We start from the raw sequence: 18,588 nt of genomic DNA on the forward strand, positions 1-18,588 counted from the left end.
ACCGACGTTTCCTGTGTTCCTTCCCATGGTCCTCCCCCCCGAGGGGCGGAGCGCAGATGTCTGCCAATCTCACAGTGTATGCCGTGGACATCTGCGGCTGGCAGGCTGCCAGATAAAATGTCTGTCGGTCTGACAGACACTTTATCTGGCCGTGTATGCCCAGCTTAAGTATTCACAGCATTTGCCATGAAGCTCAAAATTGAGCTCAGGTGCATCCTGTTTCCACTGATCATCCTTGAGATGTTCCTACAGCTGAATTGGAGTCTACCTGTGGTAAATTCAGTTGATTGGACATGATTTTGAAAGGCACACACCTGTCTATATAAGGTCCCACACTTGACAGTGCATGTCAGAGCACAAACCAAGCATGAAGTCCAAGGAATTGTCTGTAGACCTCCAAGACAGTATTGTCGCGAGGCACAAATCTGGGGAAGAGTACAGAAGAATATCTGCTGCTTTTGAAGGTCCCAATGAGCACAGTGGCCTCCATCATCAGTAAATGGAAGAAGTTTGGAACCACCGTGACTCTTCCTAGAGTTGGCCGGCCATCTAAACTTAGCGATCGGGGGAGAAGGGCCCTAGTCAGGGAGGTGACCAAGAACCCAATGGTCACTCTGTCAGCGCTATAGCATTCCTCTGTGGAGTGAGGAGAACCTTCCAGAAGGACAACCATCTCTGCAGCAATCCACCAATCAGGCCTATATGGTAGAGTAGCCAGACGGAAGCAACTCCTTAGTAAAAAGCACATGGTAGCCCGCCAGGAGTTTGCCAAAATGCACCTGAAGGACTCTCAGACCATGAGAAACAAAATTATCTGGTCTGATGAGACAAAGATTGAACTCTTTGACCTGAATGCTAGGCTTTATGTTTGGAGGAAACTAGGCACCACTCATCACCAGGCCAATACCATCCCTACAGTGAAGCATGGTGGTGGCAGCCTCATGCTGTGGGGATGTTTTTCAGTGGCAGGAACTGGGAGACTAGTCAGGATAGAGGGAAAAATGAATGCAGCAATGTACAGTGACATCCTGGATGTAAACCTGCTCCAGAGCGCTCTTGACCTCAGACTGGGGTGACGGTTTATCTTTCAGCAGGACAACGACCCTAAGCACACAGCTAAGATATCAAAGTAGTAGCTTCAGCACAACTCTGTGAAAGTCCTTGAGTGGCCCAGCCAGAGCCCAGTCTTGAATCCGATTGAACATCTCTGGAGAGGTCTGAAAATGGCTGTGCACCGACGCTTCCCATCCGACCTGATGGAGTTTGAGAGGTGCTACAAAGAGGAATGAGCAAAACTGCCCAAAGATAGTTGTGCCAAGCTTGTGGTATCATATTCAAAAAGATTGAGGCTGTAATTGCTGCCAAAGGTGCATCAGCAAAGTATTGAGCAAAGGCTGTGAATACTTATGTATATGTGATTTCTTAGTTTATTTTTTTATTACATTTGCAAAAATCTCAAAAAAAACTTTTTTACAGGTTGTCATTATGGGGTATTGTGTGTAGAATTTTGAGTACAAAAATGTATTCCATTTTGGAATAAGGCTGTAACATAACAAAATGTGGAAAAAGTTAAACGCTGTGAATACTTTCTGTATGCACTGTATGTTGGTGTATCTCAGCAGTCTGCTATGGAAGTGCATTTAATATTGGTGTATCTCGGCAGCCTGCTATCAAAGTGCTGCTATATGTTGGTGTATATCAGTAGCCTGCTATAGAAGTGCTTTATATGTTTGTGTATCTCAGCTTTCTGCTATGAAAGTGCTCTGTATTGATGTATCTCAGCAGTCTGCTATAGAAGTGCAACCTACATTTGTGATAACCAATTCTGTAGGCAAAATTATCTCTCTCCAAAATACCCACAAGTTCATATTTTTCTCTCTAGGGATTCATTTCCTTTTGATCAGCAGTTTAACATTTTGATGAGGTTCATTGTGGATCAAACTCAGACTCCAAACCTGAAGGTTGGTATATCATCAGTATACATCCTATATCCAATGTAAGACTAAAGCTGGGTACACACTATGCGATATATTGGGCGATCTTGCAGTCCACGATGGATCGCAATGAGCATCGTGTAGGATGTACACCAAATTCATCCTTTTGATGAATTGGGTAGTCGCATCTTCCCATCTGACATGCTGCACATCATATGGGGCGATGCCACGGACCACACTGTGTTGCTACATTAATCATGTAACAATATATTGCATTGATATACGGCGGATCCTGCAGTGTGTATGGCAATACGAAATATCATTACATTGCATTGGCACAAAGTTTAGGTGTGTACCCAGCTTAAGTCTGTTGTAAGTCATCTTCTCTATTTGCAGTACCCAACCCATGAAAATTAGTTGCATTTCCAGTCCACATCTTAACACCATGTTGAGCTGCCCACAAACACCCTTCCCCCCCCTACCTCCCCCCATTAATGTATCTATATTTTCGGTTGTTATAATGTGCTGTTATTTATAGTTCCCTGTATGGCATAATAAGTTTGCAACCTCATCACTGTTTACTGGTGATCTGAACCACCATCACTATTATACTCAGATGACAGCTTCTCTCTCACAGGTGAAAGTTGCGATACTGAAGTACATAGAGTCCCTGGCCCGGCAGATGGACCCCACAGATTTTGTGAACTCCAGCGAAACACGACTCGCCGTCTCCAGAATAATCACCTGGACTACTGAACCAAAGAGCTCAGATGTGAGAAAGGTACGCGTGTATCACGTATGAGTGAGGAGGTGTGCATGTGTTGAGTGAGAAAATAATTATGATTTTGACTTCATATTGTCCATTTGCCTTCAAATTTTGCATCTTTAAGGTTTCCTGTTTTCTCAGATATAGGTCATGGGTGATTTGAAACCTCTTTATAAAATTTTTGTTATTTTTAAACTCTTCTCATCCACTTAACTGTCTCTTATATAAACTTAATTTTTTGTAAACAAATAATTTTACTGTTACTATACCTGGAGCAACTTACTTTTATCTGGATGAGATTGTTTTATCCTGTACTGTTTCAGTCTTAGCTCAGTGATGTGAACCGACCATTACTGCATGGGATGTAGTCGGCATCCCGGTGTGCGACAGTCTAAATACCGGCGCCGAAATCCCGGCACCAGTATCCTGGCACCAATATCCCGACCATTGGCATCCCGAAGGTAAGTATCGGTGTTTTAGGGGGAGGTTAGGGTTAGGCACTAGGGGGAGCATTAGGGTTGGGCATCGGGGAGGGAGTGTTAGGATTAGGGTGCGGGGAGGTTAGGGTTAGGCACCGGGGAGAGAGGATTAAGGTAGTGGTTAGGGAAACACTAAATGTTCTTTCCTATGGCTGTCGGGATGCTGCTGTCTGTATTCTGACCAGCGGCATCCCAACAACCGGGATTTCATAACCAACCCTTTCTGCATACCTGGGATTAGAAGTCTGTCCTGTCCCTCTGCTTTCTGGTAGCTTGACCAGTGCTTATATCGTTAGTGTTCCCAGGCCAGTGCAAGATGTCTACTCAACTTGAAATTGTGAAGACTCATGATAAACATGTTAAAAGCCTTGTGTTTCCCACCCTTTCCAGTCAGCAAGAGCTACAATTCTTGTAATGGATCCAGGGTAGAGAAGAAGAAGAATCTCTCACATATGTCCACCACACAAAGTTGCTACTCTGAGTTTTATCCATGTGAAAGATATTTCTTTTTTACCACTAGGTTGATCTTTTACCTATGCACATCAGATTTTTACCTGTAAGTCCAATATGGAGCCATTTGTATAAAAGGGAGATTGACATCTAATGCTGGGCATACATTGTCAGGTATAAAATGTCTGTCAGATCGACAACCATTTTATCTGACAGCCTGAAACCCATTAGATATCATGGCCATACACTGTGAGATATTTTCTCAGTTAATGGCTTCACAATATCTGGGGAGGAACAGGGCAAAATTTATGTGCTCTGCCACGGCAGCAGATACACTGCCAGATGTGACCGACCAATGATTGGATCAGTCTGGCATGTTGGAAGATGTTTCATGTCTGACCGTCCGATCAATTATAGGTCCGGTCTGCCAATAATTGCATAATTTATGCCTGGCTTAATGCAATAGTTTCACAAAACATGTCTTGTTGGATGTACTTGAGGTCTGGAGATGAGAACCTCTGATCTACAATAAGGAAAACAGACCTAGAGCCACACATGCAATTTAATTCTCTAAATACCCAAGTTAAAAAACTGTCTGCATTGTATTTCATGCCATGGACACTAAAAAGTATTATTTAACGTAATTTCTCCCACTAGTAGCAATAATTTTTTTTTTTTTTTTATGGGGAAGTGGTGATCTAAAACCGCAGAGGACAAGTTCTCATTGTAACTTAACTTTTACAGTTTATCAGTTTATCAAGGATAGTTTTACTATCATTGCAATTTGTAGAGTCCTATTTTATTAACTTTTCAAGTAGCTTCTGTTAGTGGATGTGACCTGATTTGCATTAGTTTTCTTTTTCTTTTCACTGCAGTAAAAGTGAATGCTTTTATTTGTCTTTGGGATCCACCCACTTGTGTAGGTCTTGTCCTTTACCCAAGTCTGTTCCTGCTTTTCTTGTTACCCTTGTCTCATTGCCAGTTTCCAGGTCTGGACAGCAGCCGACTTCAGGTGAATGAGTACAAAGTGAGGAGGAGTTTGGCTACCCAATTACTTCATAATCTTTATACCAATGCAGGGAATAAAATGTTCTGCTTCACCAGGCTTTTATAATTACAAACTGCAGTTCACCTTCTTGTAATTTCACATTGATTCCGGAAAGAGATATATTGATGAGTAGATTAGACCTTCACCTACAGACCATGTTTATTTAACCCCACCTGTTCTCTCTTTATTGCCATGCTGACACTTAGCAGACTTTTTATGACCCACATTATATTTGCTTTTCTAACTCATTCCGACTCACTTCTAAAGTGACCACATAGCTCATTTACATATTACCAAGGTGACTACCATTCCTGTACATGTTCCAGTTTTGTCCAAATATACAATTTGTATTATTCTATATATTCTTCCTAAACTCTCAAGATAATCTGTCATTTGATATGTTTGTATGCCCCTATTATAAAAGCTATATACATTACATCTAATTATATAATCAACTTCTTGCCAACCACATGATACATACAAATGTGTCCTTATACGTCTTTGCTGCATTCATGCTAAAAAGCATCTCTTGGTACGCCAGGTCCTGTCAGACTCTGCTAGCGCCGGGCATCTTTTCTGCTGAAAATGCATTTGTCACAATATGATGTGACTAGGCTGCACCAGCAGACACTGCTGAATAATTTGATATGCGACACTTGTGTATCTATGTGCGACTGGGTTTTTGAATCCGTATACGAAAAGCTACAATGTAACGGCCGCAGATTTTTTGATTCTAAGTTCTGTTGTGCTTTATATACAGACCCAGGTGCACACAGATATACTGGTGTCGCATATCAAATTATCACAAGCCACTGAAGCGGTCTCATCGCATTGCAATTTAGATGCATATTTGTCAAAAAAGACACCTGATGCTAGCAGAGTAGCACAGTATCTTGCAGCTCACTCATGCCAGGCAAGTCGCGCTGTGTGGCGTATTGAAGCTAGATGTATGAGGATACATCTGTATTTATTAAAAGCCTAAAGTCATGGAACAAACTTCAGAGGTGTCTTCATTCATATATGACTGTTTGGTCCTGTATTTGGGTATATATACACACACATTGGTTTAATACACTCCTATATATAGCTGCTATGCCTTCACTAAGGCTGGGTACACACCTAAGGATTTTCTGTCCAACCATCCAACTAGTTGATTGGTTGAAATTAAAATCTGGTAAGGTATGAAAGCAAATGACAATCAGCAATTAGTTTTATAAGAAGGATACACCTAACAATGCTGTCATTTTACTCTAAACAACAGCTATACAGGTTGAGTCTCCCATATCCAAATATTCCGAAATACGGAATTTTTTTGGCTTGACTAAGAAAATTAAACCTTTGATTTTTGATGGTCCAATGTACACAAACTTTGTCTAGGGCACAAATTATTACAAATATTATATAAAATTACCTACAGGCTGTGTGTATAAGGTGTATATGAAACAACGGAATTTCATGTATGTACACAAACTTTGTTTGAGCCACAAAATGATTGTGTGTATAAGGTGTATCTAACACATAAATGCATTCTGTGTGTATATTTGGGTCCCATTCCCAAGATATTTCATTGTGGTATGCATATATTCCAAAATACGGAATATTCCGTTATCCAAAATACCCCTGGCCCCAAGCATTTTGGATATCGGAGACTCAACCTGTACTATAAAGAAAGACTTTCATTACAATCAGAGAACTTGCGGAATAAAAAGGTTCATCCAGTGTTCATGGTGCCTCTTCAGTGAACACTAGGGCATGTTTTTTGGCCACTCTATAATATAGCTATGACCTGTTTTTAGGCACATCTTATTCAACATAATTCACCAAATCCAACTAGATATATGGCCTCCACCCATGTAACATTGTTTTTGTGAGGCTTTTGCAACTTGTAACAAGCCATAAATACAGTCCCCATGTGAAATGCTGTGCGTGCAGCTATACAAATAGTGGATCTGTTATTCCTGACATACAATCTATTATGTATATGTTCTGTATCTGTTTCACTTCTCAAATACTCTTACACTATGTGGTTCAGTCACCAAAACAAGATCAGCTAGGCGCAGACCTGATTTACCTGTCCGGCTAGTCCAAGGCTGGTTATGTATGTTAGTCTAAACATATTATATGATTGGTAAACTTAGGCAAAATATCTCCCATGTGTGCCATTCTCTGCAGTCTGACAATGTAGGATATGAGTCATTTTGGCTGGTATGAGCAAGTTCACCTAAATACACATTAGATATCCTAACTGATATAATATACACTCCGTCAGACAAGCTGATGCACTGTGGACACCAGTGGGACTTTGTATTCAAGTTGAAAAAGTGAGGTAGTTTTTCATTTGAAATGTTTTATCAGGGAAAGTTGTGTAAATTGAGATGTTGCCTCCTCATAGTACTACTAAGGGCCTGGAGGAGTGTAAGATTTATAATCCCTTTCATCACTAGATCTAAATGGTTAAACTTAGGTAAACAGTGGAGCCATGACGGCTGACAGTGCAGTTTTATTTTTAATTTTTTTTGCTTTTCGCCCAAAAATAGCAGCTTTGCTGTCAGTAACATGAGCCTGACATTTCAAGGCTGTATAACCTGTTCCTCAAAGATGAAAGCATAGCTTGTCAAATGTTTTCAGCAAGCATGGCAGTGTCCTTTCCTCCTGCAGCTATAACCCAGAGCCGCACTCCAGCCCTTTGTTAAGGTGCCCATCCACTAGACGATTAAGTTGAACGACAACGATTGCTCAATCGTTCATAAATCGTTTGCAAAAATGTCTAAAACAACCAGCATGCCCGCTGGTCGTTTAGACATCTATCATCGTGCAAACATGCTGCACAACCTGACGATAACGTCAGGTTCAGCATGTTTGCAGATGATTGATGAGCCTACACTGAATGACTGCTTGTTCAGTGTAGGCACATCAAAGACTGACAAACGACTGCACAATTACAATGTCGTAATCGTGCAGTCGTATTCAAGTCTGCTAGTGGATGTCATCTTTACAGTAACCACCTTACCTGTAGTGACAGTTTGCAGGACTCCAGTGCGGTTGTTATTGGACAGGAACACATTATAGTATTCCATTAATATTACATAATATAAACACAATGCAGTACTCCAGTAATACTATTACAGATATTTCCTCATACGCTTTTGCCAGCGTGCCAGGTCCCATGCAACTGGGCTTGAGCCAAGGGTCATTTTTGCTTGAATGTGCGTCTTAAGGTGGGTACACACCTGACAGATATATCTGCAGATGATGGTCGTTAATACACACTGAACGACCATAATCTGCTGCTGCAGCGGGTCGAGCTGGACTGGGGGCATGGTCTAATTTCAGGAGGCGTGGCCACACCCCATTCAGGTAAAAAAACAAACATTTCTGACGTGGCGCTGGGGAGGGGGGGTGCTGTGTGCCCCTCATCCCGGCGCACAGCCAAAGGGGGGCACGATCAGCATGATCGCTCCCCCCCTTTGGCATAAGAGACTGCTCGGGCTGCTGCTTTAGCAGCCTCGGACAGTCTCCCAGTGCAGCCCAGTGCTGGGCTGCTGTGGATGGGGAGCTGTGCCGGACCCGGGTAAGTAGTACCCGCTCGAGGCTCCCCCGCTCTCTCTGCACACCTGTGGCCGGGCGGTCTGCTGATTGCCCGTACACACTTGCCGATGGACAGATATGTCTGCAGACATATCTGTCCATTGGCTGTGCAGCACAGCCAATGCGATATGTCTGTGAACTACGTCGTTCAGACATATCATCTGTACACACTGGCCGACGGGGGCACGATATATTGCCCGATCAATTGATCGGCCAGTGTGTACCCAGCATTAGGCAATGCGATGCAACAAAACCGATTCATGATACTGCACTGAATAATTTAATACGCAACACTTGCATATGTGTAAGCAGGTTTGTCGCATTGCGACTGAGACGCATATAAGAGTGAAAAAGATGCTACACCACTCGGCGCAGCTCACGTGCCAGGAATCTTGTGCCCCAAGGTATATTGAGGCTAGGTATATGAGGACAGATCTGTGCATGACAGAATCGCATTGCTGTACTGCAGTAATATTGCATTACTCCAGTAATACTATTGCATGACAGGAACACATTGCCGTATGCCAGTAATATTATTTCCTATAGGAACACTTTTTAGTACTCCAGTAAGGTATTTAAAAGTAACGCATTGCAACACTCTAGTAACATTATTACATGGCAGGAACACTTTGCAGTACTTCAGTAACATTACACAACTAATTGTCCTTTATGCACAGCAAGAGTTTTGTACCTAGCTCCACCAAATTTGGCATGGAGGTCAGGGGCGTTTTAAAAGAGGAGGGGGCCCGTGTGCGCAAGTCACCGGGAAAATGGACGCTGCCATTTTCCCAGTGATCTTTTTCTGCAGAGCAGCACCCTGGAGACTACAGAGAAGTATGTATAAGACTATATGGGTGCAGGGTGTGTGGTGTGGGCTCCCCCGGCCCTTGGGGTTCGTGTGCACGTGCACACCTTGCACCAATTATAGATATGCCCCTGATGGTGGTGTATTTTTACCAGGATCAGGTTTATGGCTATGTTTTAAGTTTTGTCAGGGTCATGGAGGTCTACATGGTGCCTGCCAAGTAGGCCGTGAAGTGTCTGATTTAAAATGTTTGTTTTAGCAAGTGCTCAGGATATCTTCCAGTGTCTAAAACTGCTCTGATCTGAAGGCACAGGCTGATATGTACCAGTGGGGGGCAGGCAGAGCTCCAGTGGAAGAGCAGTGACTCTGAGGTTCAACTGTCACACTGCACCTGCATTGACATTTTCTAAATTCCTCCAAGCACATTTTCCCATGGTCTCCAATGTTGGTCTGCAATGTAGAAAATGAAAAGCAGCAGATTTTCCCATAGTCCTATCCTTCAACGCGGGGAATGCTGGGTATCCCAGCTAGTATTAAATAACAGAAAAACAGTGCAGTACTTTTGTAACCTCATTACATGACAGGAACGCATTGCAGTTTTTCAGTACTATTACATGATGGGAACACATTCTAGTACTCCTGTAACATTATTACTTGACAGGAACACATTGCAGTATTTCAGTTATAATATTACAAAAAGGAAACTGACTGTAGTACTCTAGTAACATTATTACATGAAAGGAACACATTGCAGTACTCCAGTAAAATGATGACATGACCGGAAAGGATTGTAGTACTCCAGCAACATTTGTTGCAAGTCACCGATGGATAGTGGATGCTAGCCCATACTTCGAGATTTGCGAGACCCAGTACTGTGGCGCAGTCTTGAACGTGACGTCGGTATTCACCAGGGACACCCGCAAGAAGGTTTGGGCTTAGCTGCGTCCAATACGCAGGTTGTGGCCCGCAGACTCTGTTCCCTTGTACAGATGCTGGTGTTCTCTGGATAGAGCAGAGTACAATGCAGGCATACCACGTAGTCGTCAAGCCGGGTCAGAGCCAAACGGACAAGATGGTACCATGGAACAGACACAGAGGAAAGCCAAGGTTGAAACTTGAAAATCAAGCGCAGTACCAAGAATGAGACTGAGTCAGGTCACAACCAAAGCCAAGGTCAGAAGCGAGCAGACTTAATCACAGGACGCTGGAGTATGGTTTGAGAGCCTGTACTCTGGCAAATGAGAATTGTCCCAGATCCTCCTTATATACTGGGACTTCAGTCTCGCCGCCACAGTGATGTCATCATTGGACGCCCCTTTAAATTTATTTCTGAGTGGTACGTGAAGCCCTATGGGAGCCACGGCCGTGAAAATGGACTGCAGCCGGAGTCAGAGGGGGAGCCAAGGATTTCAGCAGCGGGCACCGTGGACTCTGTCCACTGTCCAGATGCCAAGCAGAGCCGCCAGACCCGATATGTGAACACCAGGATTCTGCGCACTGTGGCAACATTATTACCTGACAAACACATTGCGGTACTCCAGTAACATTATTACATGACAGGGACAGATTGTATGAATAGAGTAACATTACTACATGACAGGAACACTAACATTATTACATAACAGGAATACATTGTAGTACTCCGATAAGGACATGGGGCAATTTTACGTTTTTGTTGCATTCTGTTACATAGAATATATATGAATTTACAATTGGTATTGATTATTTGATGTATAATCAAGTCACATGTCTTAATGGTCTAGCCTTTACAAAATAAATTATAGGTAGAATTTGGTTTGTTGCTTTTCTCAACACTCCACTTTTCCAACTGGATTGTCTCTGCATGCAAGGCCAAACTACAAACACCAGAGCAATGGATCTTCCTGCTTTTAGATTTGTCAAAACAATTCACTGTAATTATTTGTAATATTACCCAAATTATTTATCAAGTTTTTATAATTCCCCATTAATAATATAATGCACCCTTAGATATTACTGTCTCGAAGGTATAAGAAAAAAAAAAACAGTCAAGATTAATGAAGTAAACAGCACAAACAATCAACATTTTTCCAATTTTTTGATATTGGACTGCAATATAGTACAAAATCTGAAATATTTACATGCTACAAGCAACAAAAATTACTAAAAATATTACTTCCAATTGAGATTTAAACTTGCTTTTTGGCATGGACAATCTTAAAACATCACGATCTTCTGAAAATTTAAAATTCTATGTATTTCAGAAATCTCTTTTTTAAATGTTTGAGTCTGGGGTCTTGCAATGTTGACGTCCTAAAGTCTAGTCATGTGATATATCAAATGAAAGCCTGTTATGAATAATATATATATATATATATATATTATTATTTTTTTTAAATCTCTTATTTCTGTTCTGATAAAATTAAGTTTTTGTATGTTCACAATTGCCAAAATGTGTGGATCTTTGATATTTTCAAAACCTCATAGCTCAAAAACTACATATTTTTTGTTAAACTTAAATCTATATTTGAGACACTCTCTGAAAGTATTAACTGTATGCAGAGAATAAAAGCAAATGGTAAGGCAATTTAATGACATGACAGAAATGGATTGTAATCTAGTAACAATATTGCTTGAGAAGAACACATTGCAGTATTTCAGTAATAATACAGTATTACAAGACCGGAATGGATTGTAGTACTCCAGTAACATTATTACATGACAGTAACACATTGCAGTACTCCAGTTAAATCACTTGACATGGAATGACCCTAGTACATTTTGTAAAGCTATATTTTGGGCATTAAAGCTTACCCTAACTGGTATGCAGTCAGGAAACCGGCTGCCTTAATACCGACAGCCGGCTTCCCGGCTGCTTTATCCCGGTGTGGGATAAATGACCGGCGTCTATATCTAGACACCTGTCATTTACCCGACACCAGGGACCAGAGCCCTGCATCCCGATCGAAGGGATGCCAGGCGCCACGAGCGGACAGCCGTGGGGGGGACGGTTAGGTTTACGGCACCCGGGGGGACTCGAGGTTAGGCACCCCCCGGGAGGGTTAGGGTTAGGCTAGGGGAAGGGGGGGTTAGGGTTAGGCACCCCCCCAGGGGTTTAGGCAGTGGAGAAAGGGGGTTAGGGTTAGGCACTTGGGGGGGAGGTTAGGGTTAGGCACCTCTAAGGAGGGTTAGGTTAAGGTATACTTACTTTAGGGACGATCGGGACTTCCAGTGCTGTCGGGCTTACGCTGCCGGGCATCGAACTGCCGGCCATGCGGCAGCCGGGATTCCATACCAATTCCCCCTAACTACCTGTACTAATTGATTATATTTTCAACTATGAAGAACAGCAGAAGTAAGAATGACAGTAGTGTATAACAGATCCATTAAGCATTTTTTATAGTTTTATTGAATCCTGGCGCACGTCAGAGTTTGTGCAATTAATGCTGCTTTTTATGATGGTTTATGATCTCATTTGGTTATTACGTTTTGGAACCTCAAATAGAGAAGGTTTCATAAACTAATTTTAGAAAGAACATAATGAGTACTAATATTTAATATGTGGCCTTTGCAGATTACGTATTTTATATTAAATTAAACTAGTTTATTAATTGATTGCCTCTGTGTTGTTTCCCTTTCTTTATTGGTACTAGTGGTTTTTGAAACTCTTATTGGAGTGGACTGAATATTGCTATGAAATTTGACTTTATCCACACATCACAGGGCAGTAGACCACTCTGTAGCAAATTATTATTATCATTTATTTATATGGTGCCACAAATGTTCCGCAGCGCCTTACAAAGCACATAAACAAGTTGTAGACAAGCGACTTACAGAACAATACAATACAGGACCAGGACATGGATAATACATTTTGCTACTTTAGTGATCATGACACCCAGATAAGCAACAGAGCATAAGCAGCCAAGTGTTAGGTGCCCTAGTGGTGAGTAAGAATAGATGAAACTAAAGTAGAGAGAAGTACAAGAGGTAAGAGGGCCCTGCTCATAAGAGCTTACATTCTAGAAGGGGAGGGGAAGACAAACAGGGGTGACACAGATGGGGAGGAAGGTGTATGTATCAGGGAGTTAGAATGACAGCTGGAACGCTTTGATGAAATAATGGGTCTTGAGAGCCCGTTTGAAGGATTGCAAAGAGGTGGAGAGTCTGATGGGGAGTGGGAGAGAGTTCCAGAGGTGGGGAGCAGTGCGGGCAAAATCTTGGAGGCGGGAGTGGGAGGAAGTAATCAGCTGGCATGAAAGGCGGCGTGCATTAGTTGAACGAAGAGAGCGGAGAAGAGAGTGAAGGGAGATGAGATCAGATATGTATATGGGGGAAGATTGGGTGAGGGCTTTGTAAGTGAGCGTGAGAACCTTAAATTGGGTTCTAAAAGGGAAGGGGAGCCAGTGGAGGGCTTGTAGGAGAGGGGAGGCAGATGTAGAGCGTTTGGAGAGGAAAATAAGCCGTGCAGCAGCATTGAGGACAGACTGGAGAGGAGAGAGATGGGATTTGGGGAGGCCAGATAGGAGGAGGTTACAGTAGTCCAATCTGGAGATGACCAGTGAGTGTATGAGGGTTTTTGTAGCATCCTGGGTGAGATAGGGTCTGATCTTAAAAATATTTTTGAGATGGAAACGACAGGACTGTGAAAGGTTCTAGATATGTGGTTTGAAAGAGAGGGATGAGTCCAGGATGACTCCAAGACAGCGCACTTTGGGGCTAGATGAGATAGTTATACCATCAATTGATAAAGAAATAGTGGGAAGTGAGGTATACCATCAATTGATAAAGAAATAGTGGGAAGTGAGGTTATGTGGGAGGTTTTGTGGGAAGACGATCAGCTCTGTCTTAGACATATTAAGTTTAAGAAATCGCTGGGACATCCAGGAAGAGATGGCAGAGAGACAGTTGGAGATACGAGTTAGAAGAGAGGGGGAGAGATCAGGGGAGGAAATGTAGATTTGAGTATCATTAGCATAGAGATGATAATGGAGGTCAAAAGAGCTGATGAGTTCACCTAGAGAGGAAGTATAGAGGGAGAATAGACGAGGTCCAAGAACAGAACCTTGAGGAACACCTACTGTAAGAGGCTGTGGGGGGGGGGGGGAAGAGGAGTCATGAGAGGAAACTGAGAAAGATCGGTCAGAGAGGTAGGATGACAGCCAGGAGAGGGCAGTGTCACGTAGACCAAGGGAGTGAAGGATATGCAGCAGGAGAGGGTGGTCCACAGTGTCAAAAGCAGCAGAGAGATCAAGGAGAATGAGAAGAGAGTAGTGGCCCTTGGATTTGGCAGCAAGGAGGTCGTTGCTGACTTTTGTTAGGGCAGTTTCAGTGGAGTGGAGAGAACGGAAGCCGGACTGAAAAGGATTAAGGAGGGAGTGGGAGTAAAGAAAATTGGTAAGGCGTTTGTAGACAATCCGCTCAAGGAGTTTGGAGGCAAAAGGGAGGAGAGAGATGGGTCGGTAGTTAGAAAGAAGGTTAGGATCAAGGGTAGGTTTTTTAAGAATGGGGGAGACAAGGGCATGCTTGAACGCAGAAGGAACAGTGCCTGATGGAGAGGGAGAGGTTAATGAGGTGGGCAAGATGGGAGCAGGCAGAAAGAGAGAGGAGGCGAGAGGGGATAGGATAAAGGGGGGAGGTGGAAGAGGGGGAGGACCGGATAAGGGCCATGACTTCCTCTCCAGATACAGGGGAGAAGGGTGCTAGAGTTGGTAAAGTTGATTTGGAGGGGTGATCTGGGAAAGGAGGAGGTGGAGAGCAGGGGGACTGGTTGGATATGATGTCATGACGTATGGAATCAATTTTAGATGTAAAGTAGGTAGCAAAGTCAAGGGCAGAGAGCAAGGAGGGGGTGGGCGAAGGAGGGAGTTGAAAGTGGTGAAGAGACGCTGGGGATTAGAGGACTGAGAGGAGATGAGGAACTTGAAATATGACTGTTTAGAGAGGGAGAGAGCAGCATTATAGGATGAGATCATAAATTTGAAATGGAGAAAATCTGCCATAGAGCGTGATCTTTTCCACTGTCGCTCGGCGGTTCGTGAACACTTTTGCAGGTATCTGGTGCATTTGGAATGCCAGGGTTGAGGAGTAGATCTGCGAGTGTGAGTAGTGATTGCCGGAGCAACAGAGTCCATAGCAGAAGTAAGGGAGGCGTTGTATAGGGAAGTGGCTTGGTCAGGACAGGAGAGAGAGAGGATAAGGGAGAGAAGAGTCAAGCAGGGAAGAAAAGGAAACTGTCGATAGCATCAATGTTACGCTTAGTGATGGCGGCTTTTGGAGGTAGAGAAGGGGAAGGAGAGAGGGACAGGTTAAAAGAGAGAAGGTGATGGTCAGAAAGTGGGAAAGGGGAATTGGAGTGATCAGAAATATCAAATCGGTGAGTGAATACCAGATCAAGCCACTCACATGGGAGGGTGAGGAGGTCCATTGGGAGAGACCAAGTGAAGATGTGAGGGTGAGGAGTTTGGAGGCAGAGGATTCTGTGGGGCATATCAATTGGAATATTGAAGTCACCTAGGATAATGGAGGGAAGGTCTGAGGAGAGAAAGTGAGGGAGCCAGGAAGCAAAGTTGTCAAGGAACTTGGAGGGAGGGCCAGGGGGACGGTAAATGACAGCTACTCTGAGGTGTACTGGGTGGAAGAGGCGTAAGGCATGGACTTCAAATGTAGAGAATGTAAGGGATGGTTCAGAGGGTATGGGTTGGTATGAGTAACCAGGGGATACGAGGACCCCAACACCACCACCATGGCGACCCCCAGGTCGTGGGGTGTGGGAAAAGGTGAGGCCCCCAGAGGAGAGAGCTGCAGGAGAAGTGGTGTCAGAGGGTAAAATCCAGGTTTCAGTAATGGCTAAGAGATTCAGGGAGCTGGAGATGAAAAGGTCATGGGTTGGGACCAGTTTATTACAGACTGACCTGGCATTCCAGAGGGCACAGGATAGGGGGACAGCGTTTGTTGTAGAGATTTGGATGAGATTATCAGGGTTGCTATAGCGTGGAGGTGAGATTAGTTTGGGGGACCGAGATGAATAGAGTGTAGCGATGGTGCGGTCTCCAGTGCTAGAAGGGGAGCCAGCAGAAGGTGGGCAGGAAGGGAGCTTAATGATTTGTGGATGGATATGGGGTGAAGTGACATGGAGAGGGGGGTGGGAGGAGGGATTAGCAGTGAGGTAGTAGGACCCCAGTGGAGTATAAGAGAATGAAAGTGGATTAATTGGAGAAGATGGGGAGGAAGGTAAACAGAGGAGAGGAGATAAGGGGAAGAGGAAGTGGAGGAGACAAGGGGGAAAGCATAAAGGTGGAAGCAGGAGGCAGGACAAAACATTAGGTAGACACTGGGTGACCGTGGGAGTTGAAGAAAACATGGTCATGGTAAGGATGATGTGAATAAGGGAAGAAAAAGTAGGAATGAGGAAAGAATGTAAGAGTGCAGATTTCCAGAAATGTAAGTAAGAGTACAGTGTGGGAAAAATGTGTATGTAAAACAAAAGTTTATTATTGAGTATAATAAAAGTGGAGATTTGGTGGGAGCAGAAGTTAAATAATAAAATAGACAGTGGTTGGAGCTAGATGATATAAGACTTAGAAACAGAGCTAAGGTAAAAGTACATTATCATAGAGGTAAACTGATAAGTATGCATTAGGATTATATGTAAACTAGGGGTGTGCACCGGCCACTTTTCGTGTTTTGGTTTTGGATCTGGATCTTCGTGTTTTGGATCTGGATTGGTTTTGCCAAAACCACCCTTCCGTGTTTTGGGTTCTGGGTTTTGTGTTTTGGATCTGTATTTTTTTAAAAAAAAGCATAAAAACAGCTAAAATCACAGAATTTGTTGGTTTCTCTGCTCCTATGCTATTATTAACCTCAATAACCTTAATTTCCACTCATTTCCAGTCTATTCTGAACACCTCACACCTCACAATAGTGTTTTCATGTCCAAAAGGTTGCACCGAGGTAGCTGGATGACTATGCTAAGCGACACGAGTGGGCGGCACAAACACGTGACCCATCTAGGAGTGACACTGCAGTGGCAGACAGGATGGCAGTTAGAAAAACTAGGCCCCAAACTGTACATAATGCAAAGAAAAAAAAGAGGTGCAAGATGGAATTGTCCTTGGGCCCTCCCACCCACCCTTATGTTGTATAAACAGGACATGCACACTTTAACAAATCAATCATTTCAGCGCCAGGGTCTGCCACACAACTGTGGCTGAAATGATTGGTTCGTTTGGGCCCCCACAAAACAAGCTGGCAATTAATGTGTCCCTGCACAAACTGGCTCTACGGAGGCAAGATGTCATCCTCATCCTCCTCATCCACCGATTCCTCACCCTCTTCAGTGTGTACATCCTCATCCTCACAGAGTATTAATTCGTCCCTGCTGGAACCACAGGTCCCTCTGTACGTTCTGGAGGCTGGTCTCCCTGGAAGAGTTGATAATTCATTTTATGAACATCATCTTCTCCACATTTTGTGGAAGCAACCTCCTACGCCTTTCGCTGACAAGGTTCCCGGCTGCACTAAACACTCTTTCGGAGTACACACTGGAGGGGGGGCAACTCAGGTAAAATAGAGCCAGTTTGTACAGGGACCTCCAAATTGCTTCTTTTTCCTGCCAGTACAGGTACGGACTGTCTGACATGCCTACTTGGATGCTGTCACCGATGTAATCCTTTAACAGACAGACGCACGCTTGTCGCTGCTGCTTTGAGGATGCAAGTGCGGCTACAGCCCACACAATTCACAAAGACAGAAAAAAGAAGAAGAATATTTTAATTGTTTGTGTAGAACACTTTGAGGTGTCACCACCCTTTAACAGACAGACGCACGCTTGTCGCTGCTGCTTTAAGGATGCAGGTGCGGCTACAGCCCACACATTTCACAAAGACCGAAAAAAAAAAAAGAACAATATTTTAATTGTTTGTGTAGAACACTTTGAGGGTGTCACCACCCTTTAACAGACAGACGCACGCTTGTCGCTGCTGCTTTAAGGATGCAGGTGCGGCTACAGCCCACACAATTCACAAAGACAGAAAAAAGAACAATATTTTAATTGTTTGTGTAGCACACTTTGAGGGTGTCACCACCCTTTAACAGACAGACGCACGCTTGTCGCTGCTGCTTTAAGGATGCAGGTGCGGCTACAGCCCACACAATTCACAAAGACAGAAAAAAGAACAATATTTTAATTGTTTGTGTAGCACACTTTGAGGGTGTCACCACCCTTTAACAGACAGACGCACGCTTGTCGCTGCTGCTTTAAGGATGCAGGTGTGGCTACAGCCCACACATTTCACAAAGACCAAAAAAAAAAGAACAATATTTTAATTGTTTGTGTAGCACACTTTGAGGGTGTCACCACCCTTTAACAGACAGACGCACGCTTGTCGCTGCTGCTTTGAGGATGCAAGTGTGGCTACATCGCACACAAGTCACAAACACATAAAAAAAATAGTTTTTTATTTTTTGGAACACTTTGAGAGTTACACCACCCTTTAACAGACAGACGCACGCTTGTCGCTGCTGCTTTGAGGATGCAG

General features: G+C 43.5%; 1 protein-coding gene across 13 annotated transcripts in view; it reads left to right on the forward strand.

The window, feature by feature from the left end:
- The window catches only part of CLASP1 (cytoplasmic linker associated protein 1), a 483,598-nt gene that overhangs the window by 381,854 nt on the left and 83,156 nt on the right, over positions 1 to 18,588 (forward strand). For 12 of the 13 annotated variants that reach the window (XM_088473663.1, XM_088473650.1, XM_088473656.1 and 9 more), the window contains 2 exons: positions 1,883 to 1,961; positions 2,572 to 2,715. In XM_088473663.1, the coding sequence (XP_088329789.1) occupies positions 1,883 to 1,961; positions 2,572 to 2,715 (223 nt within the window). The remainder of the gene's footprint in view (positions 1 to 1,882; positions 1,962 to 2,571; positions 2,716 to 18,588) is intronic. The other variant, XM_088473651.1, reaches the window with a different exon arrangement.

The sequence above is a fragment of the Taudactylus pleione genome, unplaced genomic scaffold (assembly GCF_031769625.1).
Source record: "Taudactylus pleione unplaced genomic scaffold, aTauple2 ptg000138l, whole genome shotgun sequence".
Lineage (NCBI taxonomy): Eukaryota > Metazoa > Chordata > Amphibia > Anura > Myobatrachidae > Taudactylus > Taudactylus pleione.